Source organism: Typopeltis vanoorti, chromosome 11 (assembly GCF_054136105.1).
Source record: "Typopeltis vanoorti isolate ZY-2024b chromosome 11, IOZ_Tvanoo_1.0, whole genome shotgun sequence".
Classification (NCBI taxonomy): Eukaryota; Metazoa; Arthropoda; class Arachnida; order Uropygi; family Thelyphonidae; genus Typopeltis; species Typopeltis vanoorti.
In genome coordinates, this window is record NC_143559.1 from 57,956,351 (window position 1) to 57,973,118 (window position 16,768).

The 16,768-nt window shown below is 37.3% G+C and overlaps 1 protein-coding gene across 1 annotated transcript in view; it reads left to right on the plus strand.

Annotated features, from left to right (window-relative positions):
- The first annotated feature begins 243 nt into the window (after positions 1-243).
- LOC150101609 (uncharacterized) overlaps positions 244-16,768 on the plus strand; it is a 137,336-nt gene continuing 120,811 nt past the window's right edge. The window contains exons 1-2 of the mRNA XM_090399856.1: positions 244-288; positions 9,206-9,298. Coding sequence (XP_090255982.1) covers positions 244-288; positions 9,206-9,298 — 138 coding nt within the window. The remainder of the gene's footprint in view (positions 289-9,205; positions 9,299-16,768) is intronic.

Below are 16,768 nucleotides of genomic sequence, written 5' to 3' on the forward strand. Positions count from 1 at the left end.
CTTAACTTAACACCATAGTAAGTTGCACACATTTCATAGACAAAGGAAATTTTAACGCCTACACTGAGGTTTTTCATACTTGTTCCTTCAATTTGGACCGCCTTCCTTCAGCCGATCTTCCTTCTTGTTCGCTTAGACGATGAGGTACCTCGGATTCTCCGATCATTCTGTGATTTCACACGATTCTGGCATGACTGACTTGTTTCAGGCATAACTGTGGCATTGGGCGATTTCTCCTTCACGATGTCTGCTACCCAGACGCTGAGTGTTTCCAAGGACTGTGGATACGTGAGTGGAGATGTACTCCTTCATCATACGATCAGGAGCTTATAACATCGCCAGTACTTGGACCGCATTTCCTGCTATTGCTCACCGGACTCTGAACATAGCTTACTACTGTTCCACTTCTGAGCACTTCGGGACAGAGCCGCTCCTCCGTGTAATCTTCTATCTGCCAGACGACTTCCAGCCAAGGGAAGAAAAAAATTTATGAGGGGGGGGGGGGGTTCCTACACTTTTATTTCTATCTCCCCTATCAGTAATCACTGCAACCTTCGTAACTCACCCAATGCGTAGCACTTCACCCACGTGGGTCTCGCTTCATACTGTTTGTTTCAGATTTTCTTCTGACCACACTTCACCACATGCTGTGAGCATGCAACTGCTTGAGGCTACCTCTCCTTCTGTTGGCATGCCTTTGCCCTTTGAACCTTTGTTCACAATATTTTATGCAAGTCATTCCTCAGACAAGTATTACAAATTTTAGTAAATCTTTGTTCAATTTATACATTATTAATGGCCTTGCATAATCAAAAAAATTATTATTTCCTCTAACAACTTACAATCTCTTTTCATCATGCTAACATAAGTTTATATTATATCACATGTATATAGCACAACTTAGAAGCAAGCATTTTCCTACATAAAATTTTATATCTATTTTTTTCTATCTGTTAAATGATGATAGATGTGGAATTCTTTAGGATTCCCACTTATCAAGGTTTAACACTAGGTGGCCCTTTTAGGACTCTAGGACCGACTTCAGTTGTTGTCTTCAGCCATATTTGTTTAGTGTTAGTGCCTATGTGCACATATCATTATTTTTATGTTCCCTAAAGATGGTAATGTAACATTACTGAAATATAGGAAGTATCGATTAAAGTTTTTTAATTAATATTATAATATACATTGTCTTTTCCTAAAAATCTGACAGTTACAGTCAATTTTTGAATGTACTATAAAAATGAATTATGATAAATCATACTTGTCACTTATTTTAATCAGTAATTTCTCCACTGCCTCCATTCCAATATTACTTTCATTCCAACTTAATACATTCTAATTAGTTACATTGTGGGTGAACTTGCTAATGTCAGCAGGATGCAGAAGTACATTTGTTTACAGGTCCCTTTTATTTGTCTACTATCTAGACAGTACAGTCACCTAAACTGATGGAAATGATGATAGATTTTTGCATCAGTACTTGCAATTTTACATTAGGGTTCTTTATGGTTACATGGTGGTCAGCATTCATTACATGGAATTTATGGAGACAAAAACACGTGTTGGAGTAATTTCTTTACTTTCATTATTAAAACACTTAAAGAATAGAACAACGTAGTTAAGGATATAAATTAAATTAAACTTTAATAAATATTTTCCGATATTTCGGCAATGTCACGTTGCCATTTTCTAAAGGAACTTACAAAAAAGTTACGTGCACGTAGGCACTACAACACAGAAACTGGGAATGAAGAGATGAAGCTATTGTTCTCCTAACAGTCCTGATGGTGCCCTCTAGTGGGCTAAGTAGGTGTTCTTGGCCATTGGGATGAAGGTCTGCAGATGTAGGCCTCCCAAATTTGGCAACCAAATACTGGCAACACACCATCACACATAAAAAAAACTCAGCCCATTTCAAAGCCAGCATAGAAAACCTTACACTCCAACATACTGACATAATGGTCAGCTTTGATGTGTCCTCTTTATTTACAAATGTCCCACTCAAGGAAACTTTAGAGCTAATCCAAGCTAAATTTTCTCCCGATATCTCAGCCTTATTTCAGTTCACAATGAACTCGGGCTATTTCGTTTGGCAGGGAAAATTCTACAAACAAATAGAGGGGACAGCCATGGGTTCACCACTCTCCCCACCCTTGGCCAATTTCTTTATGGAGACCTTTGAAGAAAAAAACCAACCATATGGCTTTGCTACGTTGATGATGCGTTCGCTATTTGGCCACATGGCTCTGAAACACTTCTCTTCTTCTTAACACACTTAAACAACCAACACCCCAGAATCAAATTCACTCTGGAAAAAGAGGAAAACAACAGCCTCCCTTTCCTAGACACACTAGTCACCTGCCAGCCTTAACAGGCAGATACATTCACCAACAATCCCACCCCACCCCCCCTCACAACAATATGGAGTAGTGAAAACACTATACAACAGGGCTAAACTAATCTGTTCAAACGACTTGGCCCTAAACACTGAACTAAATCACCTCCTCAACACTTTCTCAGCCAATGGCTACTCCCCCCCCAAAAAATCCAAAAAATATTAGAACCTACAAACCACAGATCCCCTCCCCCCCCACAACAAGGATTACTCTAAATCCATCACCATTCCCTACATCCGAGGCACCTCGGAAAAGATTACCAAAATCTTAAAGCATGACCTGACCTCCTGTTACAAACCTTACAGAAAATTGGCATCCCTTATCCGCTCCACTAAAGACCAACCACTTCCCCTAGACCTACCTGGTGTTTACCAGGTCCCTTGCAGTTGTAAACTGTCTTACTTTGGCCAAACAGGCAGGACAGCGAATATCAGAATTTCTGAACACAAGGACTACATCCGTTTTCACAAATACAGTCATTCTGGGCTTGCGGACCATGCTCTGGATACACGCCACAGAATACGGTGGAAGAAAGCTACAGTGATACACCGTAGCAAATACAAATTTGAAAGACTCTTTATGGAATCAGCCTCAGCCCTAAGAAATTCTCCAAACCTCAACAGATTTGGTTGTATGCGACTGCCCCAAATTTGGGAGGCCTACATCTGCAGACCAACGGCCAAGAACACCTATTTAGCCCACTAGAGGGCACCATCAGGACTGTTAGGAGAACAATAGCTTCATCTCTTCATTCCCAGTTTCTGTGTTGTAGTGCCTACGTGCACGTTACTTTTTTGTAAGTTCCTTTAGAAAATGACAACGTGACGTTGCCGAAATATCGGAAAATATTTATTAAAGTTTAATTTAATTTATATCCTTAACTACGTTGTTCTATTCCTTAAGTGTTTTAATAATGCATAACCAACGTATAAGCCTGTCTACGAGAATTCTTTACTTTCAATTAGGAAAATAATACTTGATTTATCAACCTCTATGTTGAGGGCCTTAGGAAGACATACATATGCATAGCACACTACACTAAAGCAAGCTAAATGTAAATTCTTTGTTAATCGTTTACGCTAGCCTGACATCTAGTACAAAATAAAATTAAATTAAAAATTTTTTAAAAAATATCTAAAAATACTTATTTAATTAACATAAATAAAATTTAGCACTACTGTCATCTTGGGTAGTGATTGCAGTACACATGTTGCTCAGCTAAGTTATTTTTTAGTAGATATTAGTGAAATTTTTAATGAATTTATTGGTAATTTGTTTATTTTTGAATGTGTAGCAAGTCATATTGTTTAGTCATCTTTATTAAGTGGTATTCTATTTGGAATAATTTTTCTTGCCAATACTCACAAGAAAAATAGTGACCAAGACATCGATGTTGATCAATATTTACGTGCGGGGATTTAGTTCGATGTAGTGTGTGTTTAACGAATTTGTTGCCAAGTGCGAGAACAGAGAAAATATTTGTTGGAAATGTTTCGTAAGTGAATATAAGAAATGCAAGTTGCAAAAGAATGAACTGAGTGATAAGGACATAAGGCAGGATTGTTAAGGTGTTGTGGAGAATGTAGCAGAAGCAGTGAGTGATAGTGCACAAAATATGAATCTGAGTTTGAAGGAAGTGGTTGAAAGTAATGTGGGTGATGAGTGCTAGCACGGAAAGAAATCGCACACTTACACAGACTCCTTCACAGGACAAAAAGTGAACTTGAGTGAATGGAGAAACAATTGTAATGTGGTATGGAAGGACAGAGCATGAAAGAAAGAGTCAATGGGAAAGGCATGAAAATGCAAGAGACTGAAAAAAAAGAGATAGTATTGTATGGAGATTCAATGATAAGAGGTGTACTTAATGAGAAAGTCACAAAAGCATGTTTTCCAGGTGTGAAGATAAAGGATATTACTGACGCTGTAAGTATGCAGAAGAATGGAGCGAACAAGTTGATTGTATTGACTGGCACAAATGATTTGAAGGGTGAGAAATTTGCAATCAGAGAAGATATGGAAGAGTTGTTAGTGGAAGTGAAAATGAAGAGCAAAAAAGTAAAGATTGCGAGTCTGCTGCCATGTTATGATAGGACAGAACTGAGAAGAAAGGCCATGATTGTCAATGAGAAGATTGTGCGGGAGGAATGGTGTGCAGTTTATTGATGGAGTGAATTTGATGGATGAAAGAACTTATGTGCCTGATGGACTACATCTAAATAGTTTTGGAGCTAGATTTTTGGAGAAGGTTGTTTAGTGAAAGTGTGATGGTGCAAAACCAGGAAACTAGAAATATTAGGGAGGATGAAATCAAGCATGTGTATGGCTACCCATGTGATTAATGACTATGGCTACATTAATGATCGTGCAATTCTGAACTGTATTTCACAGGTCTCCAATTTTAATGGGTTGGTAATAACATTACACAAGGGTATCTATGGGTACAAAGGGATGTTAAAATACATGTACATGGATGCAAGAATTATCAGGAATAAGGATGAGGAGTTTTTGGCATGGGTAAGCTCAACTTGGCTAAAGAATTACAGGTAGCGGTGACACCTGGTTGAATGAAAATGATATAGTTACAGGGATAGAATGCAAAGGACATTGTATTTTCAGGGAGGATAGAAGGAACAGGACAGGAGGTGGGGTATTGCTGATGATAGCTGCAGAATTACAACAAACAAAATTAGAAGTTAAAGAGGATTCTTAGGTCTCAGCGAGATGGTTCATTTGAGGCCTGTCTGGTGTGAGATAGAGGCAAATGGACAAAATGTTGTTGGGTGCTGCTATAGAAGGGGTGGGGGAATGAAGAGGGGGGAAGTCCACATGAAGATGCCATGTATCTGCAAATCAGCACAATGAGTGTAAACCAAACAATTATTATGGGAGACTTTAACTATGGGGACATCAATTGGAGGGAGAAAAGAGGGTAGGGCAAGATAGAAGTGGGATTTATACAGTGGCTAAGGGATAATTACATGAAACAACATGTTACAGAGGGTAAAGGGGTTTGAGGGTGTTGGATCTGATACTAGCATCAGAAGATGTATTGATAACCAAGGTAGACATTCTGTCTCCAACTGGGAAGGGGGACCATGCAGTCTTGTTCTGGGAATTTACCAAACACATGAAGAAGGGGTTTATATTCAATTCCTAGGCTGTTGATTTTGAGAGAGAAAGGAGTCGTCTTGGAAGAGTGCCATGGCTTGAGAAGCTATAAGGAAAGAAGGTCAGTAGTGCATGGCAAGTGGTCAGAGATTGCTTGAGAGTATCAATAGAAGAATGCATACCCAAGGTCAGAAGGAAAAACTGTTGGAATTAAGTGGATAATTAGGGATATAAAGCAAAAACTGCAAAAGAAAACATTATGGAGAAAATATAAAGGAAAAAAAGTGATCAGCATACTCATGATCAGTACAAAGTTCAAGCAAGAAGGGTGACTAATATGATAAGGAAAGTGAAAGTAAACCCAAGAGTTTTTTCGTTATGTAGCAAGTAAGAGGAAAAATGACTATGGTAGAATGACTTTAAACAGTTCTCATGGTAGGAAGGTGACTGAACTAAAAGAAATAGTTTAATTGCTGAGTGATCATTTTGCAAAGGTGTATCATCCAGATGGTGATTTTATAGTTGCTGATGTTAGAGAGATTCATATCTACATTGAGGTAAATTATTATTATTGTTATTTTTACTCTAAGACCCCATGGAGTCAAAGACTCATCTAGGAGATCTTTTTATCATACACACAGCTCATCATACTGCACCTTAAGCACACTCAAATTCTCTGCAGGCAAGGCATTCCAATCATTCACAACTTTGCTTACAAGAAACCTGTTTCTCACCCCCACTTGCTCATACCCTCATTATATAGTTTTTAGGGATGACCTGATCTGAACAGGTAAATGATAAAAATATGAATGTGAAGTTAGAAGTGGGACTGGATGGCATATCAGCCCTTGATCAGGCAATTCTCTTGCACATTACTACGTGAATGTGCAAGAGAATTGGCTTTGCCTCTACTAAGTTGTTCAGTCTAAGTCTCAGCTCAGGCAGTGTTCCAAGGGAGTGGAAGAGGGTAAGATAGTACTTATGCATAAAGGTGGCTCCAAGACAGAGATAACATACTGCAACCCAATTAATATATTGGGAATGGTTGTTAAGGTATTGGAAAAGTTGGTGAAAAGTAAAATACAACAGTGGGTGGATAGGGATTTCAATACTTTATAGTCAGCATTCATTTCAGACAAATTATGGAGAATACAACCATGTTAGAAATGATTATTTTAATTTCCCGACGTTTAGACCTTCATATTAAGGTCATCATTTGGAGTACCACACACACACACACACACACACACACACACACACACACAGAGAGAGAAAGAGAGACAAGCTATATTATATTTCACACTGTATGCCAAAGAAACAATGATTTCATCAACAGTTATTCTACTGGCCTGACTGCTAGTGAAAAAAAATAAATAAATAAATAAAATAACTACATCAAAGCTATATTCTATTTATGACCACATCAGAGAATGATTTCGTGTAGATTGTTTTATTACAACAGAAGTGATGTCCTAATTTAGCATGAGACTTGTTATATTAGAATTAAGATTCTACATTACCTACAGTCCTATTCATAATTAACTCTTAGGCAGAAAGGTTATGTGGGTAGAATATGTGCCTTTCATATTCTATTGATTTTTTAGAACATCATTATTGTTAAGATTAGGGTGGCTGGTAAGAATTTCACAGGCCTCCTTTAATTTACGTTCATACCATGTTTTGATGCAATAAACAAAAGGTGCCTTTCTGGTCAATTCTATGTAGAGTATTCAGGGCATGATCAGAAAGACCATAGTTAATAAATTTAATGTGCTATTTATGTTCCTTTTTTTGGATAGGAATTGTACAATATTCGAGGTTTCCAAATATCATTAGAATGGCGCCTTCTTCTTCTGACATGTGCAGAAGTGTCTTGCATCTGTGGGTGCATGGTACCATACAACTACTGCCTGCTCACCTCATTCCTGTCTAAAGTAGTGGAAAAAATCAATTCCCAACTCGTACACTACCTTGAAGACACCCACTAATAAATGACCACCAGTATGGATTCTGTCACTGCCAATCAACAGATCTTACATATGTTCACCCATCTCTGGACAAATGCCATGGAGAAGTTTGGCAAATCTCAAGTGGTTGCACTTTATATCTCCAAAGCTTTTGACCAGATCTGGCACAAAGGCTTACTAGTCAGACTACCATTGTTAGGTCTGTCCCAGGAGTTTTGTAGTTGAATTGCCAACTTTCTGTCTGGATATATACTGTGTGATTCCTTATCCTCTTACCATTCAACTAATGCTGGAGTTCCACAAGGTTCTGTCCTCTCACCAACCCTCTTCCTGCTATATATCAATAACCTATTTCATTTGACCTCCAACCCAATACACAGTTTTGCAGATGACAGCCATTGCATCCCTCCCTTTCATTTGATAAACACAACTCTACACAACTCGCCTCAACCTACAGAACATCAACCACCACCTCCCTCAATTCTGATCTCCAAACCATCCTCCAATGGGGGTTCAGATAACTTTGTGAACTTCAGTGCTAATAAAACCCAGTTCTGTCTTATCTCTCATAAAAAAGAACCATTTTCACCCAGTATTTTCACTAGGATTTCTCTTTAAGGAGTGAAGTAATGTCTTGAGTTAAAGAGAAATCCTAGTTTTTTTAGAAGCTGAGGATGCAATGGTTGTGATGTGTTTATGCCAGGAGAGGCTTGATGTCAGGGTAATTCCAAGAAGAGAAATCTCATCTTGTCTGGGAATTTGGATGTCGTCAAAAATAATACTGGGTGAAAATGGTTCTTTTTTATGAGAGATAAGACAGAACTGGGTTTTATTAGCACTGAAGTTCACAAAGTTATCTGAACCCTATTGGAGGATGGTTTGGAGATCAGAATTGAGGGAGGTGGTGGTTGATGTTCTGTAGGTTGAGGTGAGCTGCAATTTATATAAAGCTAAGAGCTGTTAAGCTCTTAGCTTTATATAACTTGCAAATCCACCCAGCTATTTGAGTACTGCTCTCACATATGGGTTGGGGGTCCCCTAACACTTCCCTCAAAATGCTACAGAGGAGAGCAATTAGACTTATTAATGACCCATCTCTTACTAACTCACTCCCCCCACACACACACACATTTTTGCACAGATGTTTGGTTTTCACACTGTGTATTCTATAAATATTTCCATGGGAAATGTTCATCTGAAATAGTATCAATAATTCCCTCGCTTAGTACTAAGCTTGTTTTAACATGTGCAGCTGCTGCTCAACATCCCTTCACAGTTCACCTTGAAATCCACAGAACAGGTTTCTTTTCCTCCTCCTCCATCCCTGCAACTGCTGTGTTGTGGAACAGTCTTCACCCTGTTGTGTTTCCCAAGAAATACAATATACAGTCTTAAATCAAATGTAAACAAGTTTCTCCTTTCCCAACCCATATACAGTACTAATGTATTATAAGTTGATCAACCAACCTCTCGCGTATGGGCTCAACATAAAAATTCTGAAAAATAATTTTGTATGGATAGTACCTGTGACTTTTAACAGATAAAAGTATTATTTTCTAATAATGTTCAAAGATGCACATCCCTATGAAACAATCTTGTCCGAAAGATGTATTATATATGATTTCATTCATAAGATGTGTTAGATATAATAAGAGAATGTAACTCCTTAGATAAAATTGTGTAATTTTTTAATATTCTTTTGTTTTTAATGATCTTGTTTCTGTTTAGGAAAACATGATAAACAGACTACAGAGCAATGCTGAAACAGAAGTTAGGAGTTGGAGGCAGAGGTTAGAAGCAAAAGAACTAGAATTACTAAATGTAAGTGGTCACAACGGTGCATATGAAAAAGAGAGGAAGTGTTTTTAATTTTTTTTTTTTTTACTTCTGCCTATGAAAAGTTTTAAACCTATAATACAGTTGTCCTGTGTGTTGGATGTTTTTAATTTGTATTATTTAATTTTTTTTTTTTCACGTAATCCAGAGTCCCTGCTCTAGGGACTGAATATGGTACTTCTTCAAGCCACTCCAGGCCTCCAGTAAACACATGCATTGCTCTCATACCAGGAGAAGAAATTACTATATTATTATGTGATATCTCCAAGGAGTTTAAGGACTGATTGCAAGAGGGCACCCTACTTAACTGTACTACACACAACTCACCACATCTCTGCTACTTAATTCTCCAACTACAATGCCATATACTGCCCACTATCAACAACAACAGTCCTTTTTTTTTTTTTTTTTTTTTTGTCTGCAAATTGCATATGTTCTCGTGGCCGATTTACTTGTATGCAGGATGAAAACACTAGTTTCCAGGCAAAGAGGCCATCACCGAAAAATTGACATTTTTCGGCGATAGCCTCTTTACATCCCATAATGCAAAGCACATGTACTTTTGGGTGTGAATAATGCTATACATAATGGGAAGGTTCACTATCCAGACTTCTGTATAAGTAAAGGGTCATCTTTAAAAACTAGGCAACACCTCAGATTGCTCTAACTTGATGAGTGACGTTCAGGATCATTTTAACTCATCATCATCAAATTCCTGCCATGTACCCTCAAGGGGTGTACAGGATATGATAGTACTACATGAAGAAAATTACATCATTACTAACTTCCTATCTACAATTTTCCTCCAAATCAGTCTGTTACTTGTCAAGACTCCAACATTATCAGATCTTATATTTCTATCGTCTAAGGCACTTTGTACCGTATCAATCCACCTATATCTTGGTCTTCCTCTGGGTTGTTTTGTTGCCAACCTGGAAGAGAACACTTGTTTTGCTAATCTTTCTTCACCCATTCTGTTTAAGTGACCATACCACCTGAGATTAGCTCTGCTAATGCATTCCTGGATGTTGACAATGTCAAGTTCTTTCCTAATATCCTCGTTTTTAATATGATATTGCCATTGATGCCATCTGTTAATGCCTATAATCTTTCTCAGGACTCTCATATCTGCAGTCTCTAGTCTTTGGTCAAGTGTTTTACTTCTGACCCAGCTCTCAGATCCATAAGTTAAAACTGGTTTGAACACTGTCTTATATACAGCTAATTTAGTGTTCCGACTAATTTCTCTTTTATTCCACATGAATTTATTCAATTGACTTCCCACCATACCAGCTTTGTTGATTCTGTTGTCTATTTCCATATTCAATTTACCAACTTCATTAAAAATCGTGCCTAAGTAGCTGAAATGTTTTACTTGTTCCACAGGTTCTCCGTTCACAATGCAGTTGATATTTTCAATGCTTCTGCCTATTTTCATTGTCTTTGTCTTGTTATTGCTGACCTTCATACCATATCTATTACAACAGTTATTCAATTTAGTCAGAGAATCTTGCAGACTTGTAGCGGATTTATTTAGAAGTATAACATCATCTGCATAAAGCAGAGAGCTGACATTAACATCTCCAATTCTGATATCATGTATAATACCACTTTCCTTCATAATGTGATCCATATAGATAATGAATAACAGAGGAGATAATGTACATCCTTGTCTGACACCAGATTTAACATTAAACCATCTTCCTGTACTTCCTTCAATTCTAACTGCTGACTTACAACTCAAATAAAGACTAAGTATTGCTTGATATAATGCCCCATTGACACCATATAACTGTAGCATATTGAATAGCTTCTCTCTTGGCACCTTGTCATATGCCTTTTCCAAATCGACAAAACTTAAATACAGATCTCTGTTATATTCCCATGCTTTCTCGATTATTTGTCGTAAAGTGAAGATTAACTTTTAACTCATTTTAACTCATTAACTCTTAATCACTTGAAGATACTGGTGGTTCCACTCAGTAATAGGTAAACCCTGTCACTGAGCAGAACTGCTCAACCCCTAGGGAAAAGCATCCAACGAAGGGACTGATAAAGGCCACATTAGTAGAATCTATACTATAGGCAACTGTCTAATGGGATGTAATAATCGAGACCACTTCAGAGAATTTTCCCACATCCATGGAAAGTAGGAGCTGGACCCAGAAGAGATACCAAGGTAGAAGTAATGTAGATATCATATATATATATCCCATATACGAGTGGTGAAAAAGTGTAACACCTTATTATTAAAATACTCTTGATTAGTGCTAGTTGGTGCAAGTTTTTCCACTTGGTTATCAATTAGAATAAAGATACCAAGAAATTATATTTTTGTTTAATCATTTATCGAAATATAAGTAAAAAAAAGTCTGCATGTGAATTAATTTCACAACTATACTTCTTGTACAGTAATGAACAAATTTATCCAAACATTCACATTTTAAAGAAAAATTTTAATAAGTTCACAATAATTTGTGATTTATATGTGCTCCTCTGTTTCTAATAAGTTCATTAATTCACTTAGGCATGGACTTTTATAGAGTTTGTAGAGTCCTTGCCTAAGCCATTTCTTTATCTTGAAACCATACTTTTATATGGATTGTATTTAGTTATCCTTTGTATCCCAGTTTAATTTTCCAAGTCTCTTTTTCACTATCCCCCACAAATTTTCTATTTGGTTATTATCAAGAGCGTTACCTGGCTACTGAAGCAATTGGATGTTGTGATTTTTGAGGAACTTTTTTTAAGTGTAGCTTGAAGCAAGACCCTGCTGGAAGATGAGTTCTTTGTCTTTCTGGTTCTGTGGGACCACTCTTTTCTCCAATTTTTTTTGTATTTCATTTTTCAGTTTTCATCATACTGTCAACAGGTACAAGTAATTCTTGACTATCATGTGTAAAACAACCCCAGAACATCATTTTAGCTGGGTGTTTAGGAGCTTGTTGAAAGTGGGTGGGAAAAGTTTTTTCAGCCTCTGATTTGCAAACATATGGTACTCGCTCTCTATGGACAAAGAAATGGCTCTCATCTGAGAATATGGCCTTCTTCCACTTCTCAACAGTCCAATCTTTGCACACTTTTGCCCACTGAAGCCTCTTTTCTGCATAACTTTCATCAACGGATGTTTCTTTTTTGGTCTGTGGGCAGTTCTCCCTGCTTGTAACAATCTTTGACAGAGTGTCATATCAAAAACATTAATCCCACTAGCTGCCAAGTCTCTATTTAATTCTACATCAGACAATCTCATATTTATTTTGCTTTTCCTAACTAGTAAACAATCTCGAGTAAGTGTAGTTTTCCTCTCTTGCCTACAAAGATACCTGTCTCTCTAAACCTCTTAAAAAACGGTACCCAAACCAGCACCAGTTTGGGTACCGTTAATTGTCAATTTGTCTCTGAGTCACGGATGTGTACTGAGAAAGAATACATATTTTTGAACACTTTCTTGGAGATGTATACATTTTATAGCTACACAAAATGAATAAAACACTACAAATGTCAACTTATTTACACTATTTATAAACATCATAGACAGTTAAGAGTTAAAACATGCAGCACTCAAGATAGCGAACTAAAACCAAAACTGAAAATAGTAAACCGAAACCAAAATTGTGTGTTTTTGGTTTAAACTGAAACAAAAACCAAAAACTTGAAAAAATTCAACTTGTTTGGATTAAATTGTATGCTACTGTATATATATAGAGGCTAGTGACTTCATAATAATTGTATTGGTATCCTGTAATGCAAAGCACACATCCATTTTAGTGTGTGTGTGTGTGTAATGTTATGCGTTTATGAAGGCCCACTACCAAACCTGTTTTTGACCTTTATTCAGGTCTCATTGGTGGGAGTAGAACCAGAAGAAATATCAAGGCTAAAGTAATGCAGAAGTCATATTTTCCATATACAAGTAGTGAGAAAGTGTCTTATCTTATTATTAAATTGCTCTAGATCAGATAAATGAATATTAGTCGTTGTTTAGAAGCTGATATCTGACTAGTTTCATGTGCACTAAAACTGGTCTTCATCGGATTTTTAAATAAAGCACAAAAAAATATATAAAAACAGTTCAGATAACAAAGTTGTCTGAACTAAAGATCAGTCATGGATGGCATCAGCTCTGAGAGATGTTTTATCAAACATCTTAGTATTTTTGGATATCACATCAGATCCTCTGATTCTTACATCAAGATTTCAGCTTTTCATCCAGAAACTGTCTCTTAACATAGTATTTCTATGCCTGAAAGTTTTTCACTTGATTGTACTATAAGTTAAAGATGCCAAGAAATTATATTCTTGGTTTCATCCTTGGAAACAATTTGCACACAAAGTAACTTTATGACTGGGCTATGTGTTTATAGAGGCTAATGACTTCACATCATTGCCTTAGTATCCCATAATGAAATTCATGTGCTAATGTTGTTCACTTATGCTTAGATAAAGGATGAAATGAAGAATATAATTTCTTCTCATCTTCAACTTATAGTATTTCTCTCTCTTTACTTTACTGAACATTAGTAAAGATCTTTTTGGAGATCTTTTTTCCACTAGACATCAGAAAATTGTTTAAATGCTTCCTCTGATCAAATTTATTTTGGAGGAATGTTTTTTACAAACAACAGCTTGGACTAGCTTTCCTCTCTCATCCATCAGTCGATCTCTACATAGAGAATTTTGAAAAGGAATTTCAACTCAAAAACCAATTTGAAATTATTTGATTGGTGGAGATATGATTGATGACATTCATTATTTGGAAACATGACCTCACAAGTCTACAACAATTTATTCATTCTCTTGCCAGTATCTAATATTTTGGTCTTCTAGAGCATTTTTGGCTGGCTCAATAATATTGCCATTGATGACATTGTTCACCCCACTAATCTTTCTCAGTGCTGTAATCTGTAGTTTACAGTCTTTGTGTTTTATTTCTAACCTGGATCTCAACTCAAATCCATTTGAGTTGAGATCCTTTCAACACTAAATTACTTTTGTATTTAGTGTTGAAAGATTTTTCACTTGGTTATATCATAAATCAAAGATGTCAGGAAATTATATTCTCGGTTTAATCTAAGTGTCAGCAAACAAAGTTTGCATGTGAAGTATCTTCACAACTGGGCTACTTATATACTGAAGCTAATGAGTTCAAATCAGTTGCCTTAGTATCCCTCAATGCAAGGCACACATCCTTTTGGATGTGTATAATGCTATACATTATAGGAAGGGCTCTAGAGTCACCGAAGAACGTGGCAATGTATTTGAGCTGTGCTGAAAAAAGTGTTTTTTTAATTGGTGAATAGTGTGACTTCTGTAGAGATTTGTGCTATGTTGTTTTTCTGCAATACAAGTGTCCTTCAGTGGTTGTTTTTGGAGTTGTCTCTATATTGTGTATTTTTGGTTACCGAGAAGGCGGAGACAGAATCGGACGTATAGCGGTGGAAGAGAAGAAGATAACGCCCATCAAATATCTAAATAGTGAAAATAAGTTTTCACTATTTAGATATTTAGTATACTTAAATATGGTTTATACTTATAGTTAACTTATACTGATATACCTATAGTTATACTCACTTACTTAGCGTTTAGTTGTAATAGTTCCTCGATAATAATGGCGGCAGCTCCAATTGCAAATGGCATATCACAAAGTCTTCCCCCATTTAAGAACTCCATTTTACGTGACATAATAAGGGATTTTGAGGCATGCAGGACTTGTGGAATGTGTGCATTCCTGGCGGTTGTATATGTGGCAGGCGAGAGAAGGGGAAATACGTATATGCGCAAAATGCAGGCAATGGGAGGAACTTGGTGAGTTAGAGATGACTATACCTGACCTTGTTGAGTTCAGAGGTGGGAGATTCTCCACATAGAGAGAGAGATGATTGGTATGATAGAGGGCAAGAATAGTGAGAGAAATATGAATGATAAAATATCGAATGGGGAGTGTGGAAAGGTTGAATGATTGTGAAGTTTTTGGAGATGGATGAATGGTAAACAAGAGTGGATGACTTGCAGAGAGAGATAGAAAGAGCTGAAAGAGCAGGTGGAATGTCTCAGGAATGAGATGAGATTAGGCGAATGGAAGAGATGAATGCAAGGTGAATCAGAGTAGGAGTGACAGAGAGTTATGGGAATGATAGAAGAGGAGAGAATAGGAACAGTATAAGAGAGGGAATGATAGAAGAGGAGAGAATAGGAAGTAGAAGAGAGGGGAATGAGAGAGAATTATGTGAATGATAGAAGAAGAGGGAATAGGATCAGTGGAAGAGAGGGAATGAGAGAGAGAGTTATGGGAATGATAGAAGAGGAGAGAATGGAAACAGTAGGAGAGGAGGAATGAGAAGAATGCGAGGGGAGCACTGGAACCAGAGATAGAATGATGGCAGGTAAGTAGGGGAACACAGAGAGAAAGTATTAGAGGAGAGAGAGTGAGGGATGCAGGTGAGCAATTGAGGAACAGGGTGGTAAGAGGTGTGATGTATGGGGACTCAGTGATCCGTGGTGTGCAAGATAGGATTCATGCAGAGTGTTTGCCTGGAGGAACGATAGAACGAGGGGCTATGGCAATTAAGAGGGGTGAAAGGATGGATGAAATGATTGCGATGGTAGGAACGAATGACTTAAGAGGCAATGTAAATTGGGTGGTGAGAGAGATGAGATTCTTGCTTGAGGTTGTACAAAAGAAAACTTAGAGGAAAGATAGTTTGTGTTGCCTAGGCATGCTAGTGAAGAGTTGAGCAGAAAAGCAGTAATATTGAATAACATAATAGCTAGAACATGTCAAAAGAGAAGATTGGAATATGTGGATGCTTGGAGGACATTTGAGGACAGAAAGAAATTGTATGCGAGAGACTGCTTGCATTTGAATGAGGCAGGACATAGGCATCTGGAGAGATTGCTGTTTTCTGAACGAGTCAGTGTGTCAATGCAGAGAAACTAGAATATCCGAGGTGGATGGTAGCAGGGATGACATCAGATAATGCTGAGCCCAGTGGAATCTAGAGGGGGGGGGGGTAGCATCAGAAGAGTTAATAATAACTGAGATGAGTGACATCTCTCCCACCAGTTGGAGAGAGTGACCATGTGCTTTTGACTTGGAAGATGAATAGACATGCAAGAACATATGTGGAATTATAAGGTGGGCGATTATAATAGTCTTAGATATCAACTTGGAACAGTTCCATGGAGGGAGGAATTGGAAGGGTGAGATATCATTAGTGCTTGGGAAATTATGAAGGAATATTTGTTAGCAGCAATAATAAGCTGTATTCCACAAGTGAAGAAGAGGACAAAATTTGGTGTAAAGTGGATGACAAAACAATCTTAAACAGGAACTGCATGTGAAAAAGAGGCTATGGAAGAAATATAAGGAGAGGGGGTAGACAGCAGATGCATGAAGACTATAAGACAGGCCAGGAGAGTGGTATGGTAAGGAGGGCAAAACTGGAATATGAGAAG